At 42.8% G+C, this 11,944-nt stretch overlaps 1 protein-coding gene across 1 annotated transcript in view; it reads left to right on the top strand.

Annotated features, from left to right (window-relative positions):
* The first annotated feature begins 301 nt into the window (after positions 1-301).
* KCNQ3 (potassium voltage-gated channel subfamily Q member 3) overlaps positions 302-11,944 on the top strand; it is a 36,844-nt gene continuing 25,201 nt past the window's right edge. The window contains exons 1-7 of the mRNA XM_009273981.1: positions 302-375; positions 2,011-2,101; positions 3,863-3,989; positions 5,721-5,893; positions 8,008-8,163; positions 9,541-9,651; positions 10,882-10,977. Coding sequence (XP_009272256.1) covers positions 302-375; positions 2,011-2,101; positions 3,863-3,989; positions 5,721-5,893; positions 8,008-8,163; positions 9,541-9,651; positions 10,882-10,977 — 828 coding nt within the window. The remainder of the gene's footprint in view (positions 376-2,010; positions 2,102-3,862; positions 3,990-5,720; positions 5,894-8,007; positions 8,164-9,540; positions 9,652-10,881; positions 10,978-11,944) is intronic.

Raw genomic sequence — 11,944 nt, 5'->3', positions numbered from 1 at the left:
ATGGAAAGCATCAAGTAGCAGTAGCTCAAGGCTTTAAATGGAGAATTAGTGACGGTACCACTGTAATGTGGCAGATCATAGGTGGTTTATAGCTAATCAAAGGAATCACGTTGTCTCGGTTGAGTTTGCACCAGTTTGCTCATAGAGGTGCAGGGTGGCTGGATCATGGGTCTTGGGAAGCCAGTGAGCCACTGGCTTCGTAACTGCAAGGTGGGGACAGCAAGATATGGTGTGACAAAGCAAGCTTGAGGGCATGGCAGGAACATGTCTTGAGCAGCAGGAGTGTGGTTATCATAGGTAGATGGTAAAAGACACGTTTTGGACCCAAAGGCTGTTTCCTACCAACCACATAACCCTTGCTCTAGAGTATGGCTGGTGAGTGGGAGAAGGTGAAACTTGTCAAAGAAATTCAGAATTATTTAGCATGAGCCAACACATTTATTTCTGTTCTAACCTTGCTCAAAATGGCTGATCTGAAATTTTCCTGGCATAGGAAACTTCAGTCTGAATAGCTAATGTTAGGAAAGCCACAGCAAGGTAATCCTTCAGGGTTTTCTGTAAAGTGTTTCACTGTTTCCTGTTCCTTGCATGGAGGTTGCTAGTTGATGCTGTTCGGAGGAAATTCCTTCCGAAAAGGCAGCAGGAGCTAACCTCTCTCCTTTTACTCCAGCTGCAAAAATGTTGCAAATTCTCAGAACATGCTCCCTTAGCCCTAGTTTTCCCTGTACATGAAGGAAACAAAACCCCAAGACAGGTTAGAGGACACGTGTCTCTGAGCTGAGCCTCCCTTCCCCATGGTCCTTGCTCGCTGCCTCCACACTGCAGGCTGTGGATTCTGCTCATTTCACCCAGTGAAACAAAGTGGAGTTTTATTCATCAAGAAATGAAATCACACTTTAGGTATCAGATTGAAATTCAAAACAGGTAGTACACTGTAAACACAGTTCGATTCTTAACAAGCTTTTTTCCCTGGGTGATTTCAGTACCTAATGCCTATTATTGCTTTGATGTACCCTAACTATGAAAGCAAGGGATCCAGAGCTTTTATGGAGACATCCTTCCAATTTATTCACTAAGCTTGGAAATATTTCCATGGCCACCTGCCCCTCTGTTCCTGTGGATCAGGTTTTGGGAGCACATTAAAATGTCCATGATCTGGGTACATGAAGTACTAGAATATGAGCTTCCCCCATTCTGCTTCACAGTAATCACTTACGAGACTCCCTTGATTTTTCTTACCTCTTTATATATAAAAGATTTTGAATAGCTTGAACCTAGGAATAGTTTTACAAAGCAGATCAACACGACTTTAGTTTGGACTGAATTGGATTTACCAGCAGTGGGAGTTAAATTTTCTGTCAAATCTCTGTGTTCTGGAGCCTCACGTACAGACAATAGCACAGGGGTAGTGATTTATCACGCACTGCATTTATTGGAGAGCAGAACTTTACCCTCTCTATTGTTTCTCTTTCAAACCTTTTTATCTTTTCATCTGCATAGAAATAAGCGCCAAAAGGGAAAGAAAAAATAAATGCAGTGCAGTTTTCAAGGGAGGGTTTGTCCTGGTGGTCCATTGTATTGAAGCGTTTACTGTTTCCCAGGTCTCAGGATGTGCCAAGTAGATTTATTCCACTGTAACTGCAGTGCCATTTTGTGAAGTGCACAGCACATCAGCTTGGAACAGACCTCCTGAGCGTTACAGTCCTCTGCCAATCCCTTCCCAAAATGCAGTATCATCCATTTCCTTCCTGAAGAATGCAAACGAGTTAATTAATGCATGTCTGTCCCAGGACCGTTCTGATTTAGGATCTTGCCATGATTTCTTGACTGCCAGCCCCCCCCCCCTCCAGGCTGAGAACCCTGGATCTTCACGAGAGCCCACCTCACTGCTCACCGATGGGAAGTAACCATCCCCTGAAGGTCTCCACCCAGGTTTTTATAGGCAACATCTCCAATGCAAATACAAAAAGGGGTAACAATGCTGTGGTTTTTCCTTTTATTTAATTCCAGGTTTCTGATTGTCTTGGGGTGTTTGATCTTAGCTGTCCTGACAACTTTCAAGGAGTATGAAACTGTTTCGGGAGACTGGCTCCTCTTGCTGGTAAGTAGACTGGCTGCTGCATCACCCTGGTAATGTCCTTGAATTGAAATCAGCCCCATCAGCAGTGATGGAAACTTACTCCCAGCTCTGCATGCAATAAGATTGCTTCTGTTGGTCCTGGAGCAGTGACCGTACACTTACATATTGGAGAGTTCCCGGTCCATTGTCAACACCGACTGAGTAAAAGGGAAGTAAGGAGAGAGGAAAAATATTACCCTGAGACTTTTAAATAATGGTTTTTCAGCATTTGCCTAACAGTTCTCCATCGAAGTATCAGTACAAACCTGAGCACATTTGAAAACTCATTTTTTTGGGATTTTTCAAGAATTTTGATTCATTCGACAGTATTCTACCAATCCCAGCATTTCTTTCAAGGGAGGTCATCAGAATTGGACTCATGCTTGTGCCCAATAGCAGCATAACTGAAATTGTTGCAAGCAGTGCCTCCGATGACTATCCATGAGAGAAAATGTGTTTGCAATACATATATTCCTTTCTCTGTGTTTCCAGAATGCTTGTTTTATAAATGCTGGAGTTCATGCTCAAGACTGTATTTTCTGTAGGCCTCCCATTTGGCAGAAGAAGAAAAAAAATAGGAAAAAAACCCTCACTAAGTATAAACATGACGTATTCATCATTTTATGAAAATGACCCTAACAAAGAACTTCCTCTGCTCCCATAGCTGTCATGAAATAGAGGACACAACTTCTCACTTAACCTGTCCGTGTAGCAAAACATCCCTAGGGAAACTGCACAGCAAGGGTAGTTCCGGGATCTCAATTTCCATTTCCCCTTGTACCCCCAGAGGCATGTAGATCCAAGCAAGAACTAAATGCCAAAAGGAATGAAAGGTGACTTTCCCTTGCATGTTCCTTCTCAAAAAGTGCCTGTATGAAAACACCCTCATGCCCTAGGAAATGTGAAACTCACTTTTGGTCCCTGTTACCCTGCTCAGACACATCTTTTCTCATTTGAAAAAGCCTGAGGTTATTTTTCCTTCCCCTGTGCTTGCTTTTATGTGGCTCTCAGCGGTTTTCAGAAGTGCCTAGCAGCTGTGGGTATGAGCATCAGGAAAAAAAAACCTTTCCTCCTTGCCAGCTATTCACAGAGAGGAAAAGTAACTGTGTGCCCCATGCTGCCCTTGGCCCATCTCCACTGAGCACCTCAGAGAAGCTCTTTCCTCCCCATTCCCTCCCCATGCTTAGAAGAGTTCTTGAGGAAGGTGGAAAATCCCATTCTTCCATGCACCAGAAATTTAAGGGGATAATATATGCCTTAAATTTGTCTTATACATGCCTTTATTATTGCCTTAAATTTATCACCATATGAATATACTGTATCCTGTCCTTGTTTCTATAGATACGGTTGCATGAACAAGCTGCTGGTGGGTAGCCCCGGGTGTGGGTATACGGTGCACTGGGGACTTTGCAGTCACCACTCACATATATATTCTTATTTTGTGTGAAACAGGAGGTCTTTTTGTGAAGTAATTGCCCTTCCATCAAGGCAGGGCAAGCACTTCACATTTACCCAACAGCAGGGGCACATCCTTTCTGCAGAGTAATTAGCAGGCTGTAAATCTATGTCCCACTTTGCCTTGCCTCTTTAATCAACCTATATACTCCTCCCCACTTTTTTCCTCTCTCTCTCTCTCTCTCACACACTTGCATCTCATCCGTTTCCTTCATCTATCTCCATGTGTCCAGAATTATTGCAAAACTTGTTACGAGTCTAACAATGTAGTTTGTATCTTTGATACAGGAAACTTTTGCCATTTTCATCTTTGGAGCAGAGTTTGCCTTAAGAATCTGGGCTGCTGGGTGTTGCTGTCGTTACAAAGGATGGAGGGGAAGACTCAAATTTGCCAGGAAGCCTTTGTGCATGCTGGGTAAGCACATGCTCTCTACTACTGTTTTCCCTGTTAGGTCCTTTTCCTTCTAAGCCAGTTTGGGGGGATGTCCAAGAACCAGTGAATGGCAGTGCAAAGAGCACTGAAATGAGATCTGCCCTTTGTGCTAGGAGCTGTGTCCTGCTTGGAGCAGTTATTTGAAGTACCCGGCAATAACAATTCATTCGAGAGGCTCTTGAGTGTCTGGTCAGTGAGAAAAAAATGGATCCTTCTACTCTTTGAACACATTTTTCTTGTCCTGAGTCCCACTGCATTTTTCTTAAGCTCATACCAAAATATACTGTCTGCCTTCAGTTTCAAACCACTTCAGATCCCAACACTGTGTCATCTTCCCCAGCCCTCTTTCATATTCAAATGTTGTGTTTTACCTTTGTAATGTTGGTCTGCATTTGCAAACAAGTATCTTTGTGATTTCACCCGTGTTATCTTTCAGGCTTGGAAGGCACTGCCTACAACTATCATAAAACTACTCATTATGCATGTTTGAATCCACTCCTAAAACTCCCCATTATGTCCACAAACCAACTAGCCAACATTTAGGAGCTTACTCTGCCCTGAGCACCTGTAATGCACATCCACATTCGTTCACTGTTTCCAGGACTCCCTCATTTCTTTTGATGCCCTTCAGGCCAAGCACTAGCTTTTTGTTCTTTATTTGTACAGCACATAGCACTCTGGGGAGCCGTGGTGCTGCAGTTACATGAATACATGCTACCCTCTTCCCTCTCCCCTCCTTCTGTTCATCTTATGGGTCTAAATGGTAGACAAAATTGGAACAAATTTACTTTGTGCATCTGTGCTATCTTCAATTTAGTAGTGCTTCTTTGGGTGCTACTGTTGTATAAATACTTATTATACTTCTAATAGCATTGTGAAGACAGTAGAGCACGGTGTGAGCAAGTGAGATTGATACTGTCTCATACCTTCTCAGTAATAGTGTCATCTCACTTCTGAGAATGAATCTTCATTGGTATCTGGGTAAAGAACAGAAAAGATCCCACTGGATTTATTAATATCACCTCTTGGTTGTCACTGGCACAAGTTTGTTTTGAGAATGATTGAAAGTGAATAAATCTGAAATCCATCCGGTGCCACTCTTTTTGGCTGGAAATACAATATGAAGACAATCTAAAGACTGAGTGCCCGGAGAATGTTTGAAGCCTTTTAGTACCACTTTTTTTTTATATATGTATAGGATCAAAAAGCAGGGGGGAAACAAGGAAAAGAAAGAAAAAGAAATAAACCAAGAAAAAGCAATGTGATTTGCATTTCAAACCTCTTCAGTTAATCAGCAAATTGAGCGCTTATAAAAAATAGTAGTACTGGCTTTGAGATCTTAATGGGAAAACTCAGCCAAAAGAACAAAATACTAGATGCACTATCAAAAACTGGATTTCTTACCTGCTGACCTGTTCACTATGGTGTTCCTGTGGGACAAATGAATTTAAGGTTGTTTTTCTGTCGGCATAGCTCAGACAGTGTCTCAAGTCCAGTGCATGGATCTGTAAATAGATTATGAGGCTTTCTGGTGGGTTCTGTGCATGATGCTGGCTGTGTGGCAGGTGCAGATATCCGTTTAATTGGCAAGAGAAGGCATTTTCAGGCAGCTTTAAAATTTGCCTAGGGAAATTTGCAGCACAACCAGATGGGATTAAGAAGCAGGTGACGGGGCCACTTTTGTTGGCAGGCTTTGTTCTTTTCGCCTTGCAGATATCTTTGTGCTGATTGCTTCAGTGCCAGTGGTTGCTGTTGGGAACCAGGGCAATGTTCTGGCCACATCTCTCAGAAGCCTCCGCTTCCTTCAGATCCTACGGATGCTCCGAATGGACAGGCGGGGCGGTACATGGAAACTTTTGGGATCAGCCATTTGTGCACATAGCAAAGTAAGTGAGGAGCTTGCAGGGCTTAGCTGGGGCTTGGGGGAGAGATGTTGAAGGGAAAGAGAGGGGATGCACAGGTACAGCAATGCCTTGGGATTATGTCTAGTAGTTCAAGCAATAGTTTTGTGCTTTCAGCTTTATTCCCTCTTCCATTCTCTGAACCATTTATACCCCTTGTCTCTACTCAATAGTGGTGCTAGAAAGTGACAAGAGAGAGTGTTCATTCCCTCACTCATTACAACAGGAATTCTGCCTTTACACTGAATGAGAGCAGGGACATCCCTTTCACGGTGAAGTATGTTGAAATCTTTGACAGAAATGCCTCTGTATTTGCAACATATTTGTAGTGGCTTCTCAGACTTGTCTGATCAACAGGTGGAGCAGGACTCCGGAGGGATGGAAAGAGGCTGGTTAGCAGAAATGTGGTTTCAGAGGGAGCTACTGGTATAATTTCTCTTTGGAAGCATGGGTCAGGCAATACAAAGATGCACACAGTGTGAACCCAGACAGACAAAATTTCTAAAATCATCTTTGCTCAGTCTAACTTGGTGCTGTAGTCAGACACATCCTGTCTCACACCAGACAGAAACGTTGTGTTCTTGCATTTTCACCAAACATTATTACAAGTTAAAAACTATCTGCATAAAAATCCTCTACGTGAGATTTCTCATCTGCACAGGGTGTAGAAAAATTGCATATACTCTGTGCTACATACTGCTTTTTCTTATCCATGAATGACATTCCTGACATTTTAGGGGTTTTTGAAAATTAAAATGCCAGCTGGCACAGTATAATTAGACTTTGCTTCTTTGTAGTGGCTGATAGGGATACCCACCCTGCTTCATTTCATACCAACTTCTGTTTCTTCCCCATATAAACTTGCTACAAGACAGGTGGCACATAAACACTTATGTCAAAAATGTTCCTCAGAAAACTGAGATCATGGAAGAAGTCTATGTGCCAAAGACATTGTTTAGAAATTGTTTAAGTCTTCATTGTGTGGAATTTCATTCAAATGTTCCTTGTTTGATTCCCAACCACCACCCTTTGGACCTCAACTGGCTGCAGGAGATAAGAAGGGGTTGCAAGAACTTTGCTTCACTGGAGACACTAAAGAAACAGTTTTGATAACAAGGTTTGCCAACAAATTTCCTTCTGTGGTTGCACACTAGAAATCAGCCAAGAAAGTTGAATTATCTCAAGACCAAATTACAATTCTCAGCTAAAGAAGGGGTTGCAAGAACTTTGCTTCACTGGAGACACTAAAGAAACAGTTTTGATAACAAGGTTTGCCAACAAATTTCCTTCTGTGGTTGCACACTAGAAATCAGCCAAGAAAGTTGAATTATCTCAAGACCAAATTACAAAATTCTCAGCTACAACCTTTTTTCTTTTTTTTTTTTTTTGGCAAATGCAGTTCTCAGAAAACAAAAGGAATATTGATTTTTACCCACTTGTGAAGACCTTCACCACAAAAGTTTCTGCTTTGTTTCAGACATTGCTTGGATTTGAACTTGGGTTGCTGCATCTCCCACCTCAGTAGGATTAGCCACACACTCCACTGTAGTAACTCCCTCTAAAACAAGGAAGCTCAGGTTTGTTTTCACACAGACGATTTTCAATGTCCGTTCTTATTGCATCAATTCGTACCTCAGAACCTGCTTTGATATGCCTAAAGAGAAGAAACTGAATCCTGCAGCCTTGGCTCTGTGGAGGGCATAGAGAGCTCTGCCCTCTCTAGAGGGCAGATTTGCCTGCCAAGACTGACCAAGCTTAGGGGCAGCAGGAATGGGAAGAGTCAAGGTCAGGGACAGAGCCCTGCAGCACCCTCTGTCACATGTGCAGCTAAGCCCTTAACCCAGCTTTATGCAGAACTACAACTGCAGATTGCTCCAAGCTGTTCCCAAGGAAGATGCCATGTAAGGGCTAATTCTTGTAAATCTCTGCATTATTTCCCAGTAAGTGCTGAGGTGGGCTGGTCATGGACTGTGACCAAGCCAGCAGCGACAGCTCTGCTGTTATCCTCAGTGCTTCTCTCTTCTCCTGATGTTTACTCTGCCATTGTGGGTATTGAGACTGTTTTCAGCCCCTCCATTGTCCATCTGTTTCTTTTGCAGGAACTCATCACTGCTTGGTACATCGGGTTCCTGACACTCATCCTATCCTCATTTCTTGTTTATCTGGTTGAAAAAGATGTTCCTGAAAAGGATGCTAATGGGGTGGAGATGAAGGAAGAGTTTGAAACCTATGCAGATGCACTGTGGTGGGGGCTGGTAAGTGACTCCAACAATACCTTATCCCCTTCTTAAAAACTTCATATCCAAGAAGAGATTAATTATTGATGTTAAGGTTTACAGTATAAGTGCTGCTAAATTTGGGTGAGGAGCATGTTACTGATATAACATTGCCAAAGTAGGGATGCCCCAACAACCATTTAACAGAACTTATATCCCTGTTGATTTTCAGTCAAAGGCCCTTAGGTGCTTAAACCGTTCTCAGAAATCAGTTTGTGCTCTTGGCTTCTGGGAAACCTCTCTTTTAGAGGAGTGCCTCTTTGGGTATAACTGCACTTGACATAGCCTATGCCTATGGGAGACCTAGCTCTCATGACAGCAGTATCCTGCCTGTGAGAGCTACATCCCTCAGAAAATGGCAAAACCAGAACTGGCTAAACTGGAAGGTACTGTTGACTCTCTTGAGGGACAAGAGGCCTTGCAGAGGGTTCTAAATAGATTGGAGCACTGGGCAATGATTAATGGAATGAAACTTAACAAGTCCAAAATGTCTCTGGAAAGGATAACTCAACACTTCTTTTGTGTCTTACATGCATTCCCCAAGAATCACTCAGGGAATGTCATTGGTGGTAGGATACTGAGCAAGAGAGACCTTTGATACATCTGTTCTTGTCTCTTCTGATGAAGAGAGGAGTATTGGTTTGTGGCACTGCTCATTTGATCACAAAATATTCCTGCCATCTGGTAGGCAGAATTCATGGTGCTTTGCTACCAACAGTTAGGGGAGTCTATATCATGCTGTGACTAAAATTCAGCAGCATATTTTTTCATTTACTGCAGTTCACTCATAAATGGCAAGGTTCTGCCCCACCATTATTAATCAAAAGGCCCCAAGTGTTGCATAGAACACCTGGATATTTTCATATCATTACATATCCAGGACATTTAGGTAGAGTCTCACGGGTGAGAAAAGGTATACAGCTGGAAATTAACAATTATGCAGGAAAGGAGTAAGTTTTCGTGAAGCCATCTTTGTTTTACAGAGACTAAGACTTCAGGGAGAGGTAGCCCTGATTGTTAAAGCTCTGCAAGCTGTAAACTGGCAAGTCCCATTCCTAACTGTGCACTGATGGTGGGCAGGAGACTCACTCTGCGTGCAATGTCACATGGAGTTCCCTTTCAGCAAATGCATCTTAGAGAGGCAGCTGCTTTAAGACTAAATCCATTCTCCCTGGTGCAATGCCTCTGGACTATGATGCCATTAAAAAAAAAATTGGTTGGCTCATCGTCAAGAACTTATTTTAAGAAGCTGTGCATGAGCACCCGTAACACTAACTGCAGGTTTCATGGTGACATTTAAAGCAGAGCTGTTGGCTTTGTTTTTCTTATGGGAAGTCCTGGTCATTCTGCCCACAGATCACCCTCGCTACGATTGGGTATGGAGACAAGACCCCCAAAACATGGGAGGGACGGCTGATTGCAGCTACATTCTCTCTCATTGGAGTGTCTTTCTTTGCTCTTCCTGCAGTAAGTACCTTCCCCCTCCTCTGTTAGGCACAGCCCAGAGCTGTACATTTGCAAAAAGAAGGTAAAGTGATCAAAACTGCCAGTGGAATCAAAATCCCTTTTTAAGAAGTGATTCAGACACTTGAGCTGGTCTATATCAGTAAATCAAACTCCTTTCTTCCCAACTTTGCATAGAGCTTATTGGGAATAATATGTCACCCCGATACTCCTCGAACCATGTGTGGGCATTTTCTGAGACAGTGCTCATTGGCACAGGACAAAATCAATCCAGCAAGTGAACAGTCTGGGAAATCACAGGGCAGTTCATGAGCCTGCACCCTGGCCCGGGTTAGTTTACTGGTATTGACATAGCCACACAAGATGTATTTTTAAAGGGCTGTTGTTTTAATAATTAGGGTTGGGCCCGTCTTAGCCAGCTCTAAACACTTGCAAGCTAGAGATCTACATCTGAGTGATCATCACAGACCAGTGGTCATCCTTTATAACCAGTGCAGGTCTGCAGAGCATTTCATTTCACCTGTTTCCCTTCCTTCCTAGAGAAGATCTCTGACACCACCACGGAAGTGCTGTTTCTACCCACTAAGGTTAAAGGGAATTTAGATAACAGGTGACAGTACAGGTATTTTTGATCTAGCCAGGTGAATCCTACTCTGGCTGCTTAAGAAATGATCTCTAAATGGCTTTTGAAAGTATATTTGTTCTCTTGTGTTACATAGGCCAAATATTTGCCTTGTCTGCAAAGTCTTCAGGTAAGAATGAGACAAGATCTGGGTGAGATGGACCGAAGAGCAACAGAAACCATCCCGAGTCCATATTTTAGGATATCTTTCCTTTAGATTGAGACTTGGAAAGAATTTTACAGAGGATGGGAAGTCCCACACACCCAAATCCAGAGTATGGTTAGCATAGCTCTTTTATCACACAAGCACAGTTTCACTCTATCCTGAGTGGAAAGTAATACACCACCTGGACACATCCAGCTTGGAAAAGCAGTAGGCATTCAAGAAGTCTGTTGAGGACCTTAAAATGGTTTGGTGTGGCCTGTGGCCCTTGAGAAGATCATGACAAACTTGTGTCCCACGAGCAGAGCAGTGGGAAAGGCATGCTGTACTGCACAAAGGTCCCACGTAGCCATACCCGTCTCCACCTACAGACCTGTTTCCTCTCATTATTAATCCAGTTTTTCTAGGTACGAAATGTCTAAAATCTTGCATCACTCTATGCTTTCAGGGCATTTTGGGCTCAGGGCTGGCACTGAAGGTTCAGGAGCAACATCGTCAAAAACATTTTGAGAAAAGAAGAAAGCCAGCAGCTGAACTCATTCAGGTTTGCAGCCACTTATCCCCTCCTTGAAAAAGTGTTGTGTATGAAGACTGCTGCATCATGCTAACAAGGGCCACTGCTTCCCCCCTGCCCAAATTCTCATTTCCCATTGCAGGAGGTGAGAAGCTGTGTTTGTAAAGGAGTCAGTTTTTTCACATTGAGCTAGATAGTCCAGTGATCCTTGCAGTTTTTGAGGAATCTTTCAAGTCCCAGAATATCTTTCAGAAGAACAGTGTCTTTAGAAGAAAGGGTCTCATCTGCTAGCTTCTGGAAGCCAACCAACTTCTGCATCAGTGCCACGAAATCACAGAAAAGAAGCTGTTGAAAACATATTCTTTCCAAAATCCAGGTTTTGTCAGTTCCCTTGAGAGAGTGATTTTATGTGCAAACAAAGTTATTTTGTTATTGATGTGAAAATAGCAATAGAAGTAACACAATACACAGTGACAGTTTCAATCAAGGCAAATGACATAAATAGTATGTGTGGTTTGTAAAAACTGAAACACACCCTGGATCTTCTGTTATGTCACTGGACGATCAGAGGATTCAATGGGAAGAGACTCCTTGACTTCAGTTATGGTCTTGGTTATGAATTCAGAAAATTAAGCTTAAAATTACTAGTCTGGGGGCTGACAAATTTGACAGGAGTTACCCTTAGTAGGTGTGGAAAACACCCTGATGGCAGTGAAGTAAATGGCAAAATTTCCACAGAGGGACAGAGGAAGTTTCTGTGATATCAGATGGAAGCGTTGGTGCCCAGGACTGCTCAGGATCAAACCAGTCTTCAGGAGAAACAGGCTGAGTGGCACATTATGCTGTTTTCATTAAAAACAGTCCTTAGCAAACAGAAGGGGCTGCAGGCACCCCTTTTAGAAGACGTTTCTTCCTCTCTTACTAAATGAGCCGACTTCTGCTTCCAAGATTTCTTCTTTATACTGGGCATGATGTCACATGGTATGGAATATCCCTT

Source organism: Aptenodytes forsteri, unplaced genomic scaffold (assembly GCF_000699145.1).
Source record: "Aptenodytes forsteri isolate BGI_AS27 unplaced genomic scaffold, ASM69914v1 Scaffold223, whole genome shotgun sequence".
In the NCBI taxonomy this organism is placed as follows: Eukaryota; Metazoa; Chordata; class Aves; order Sphenisciformes; family Spheniscidae; genus Aptenodytes; species Aptenodytes forsteri.
This window is presented reverse-complemented; position numbering and strand designations above follow the sequence as displayed.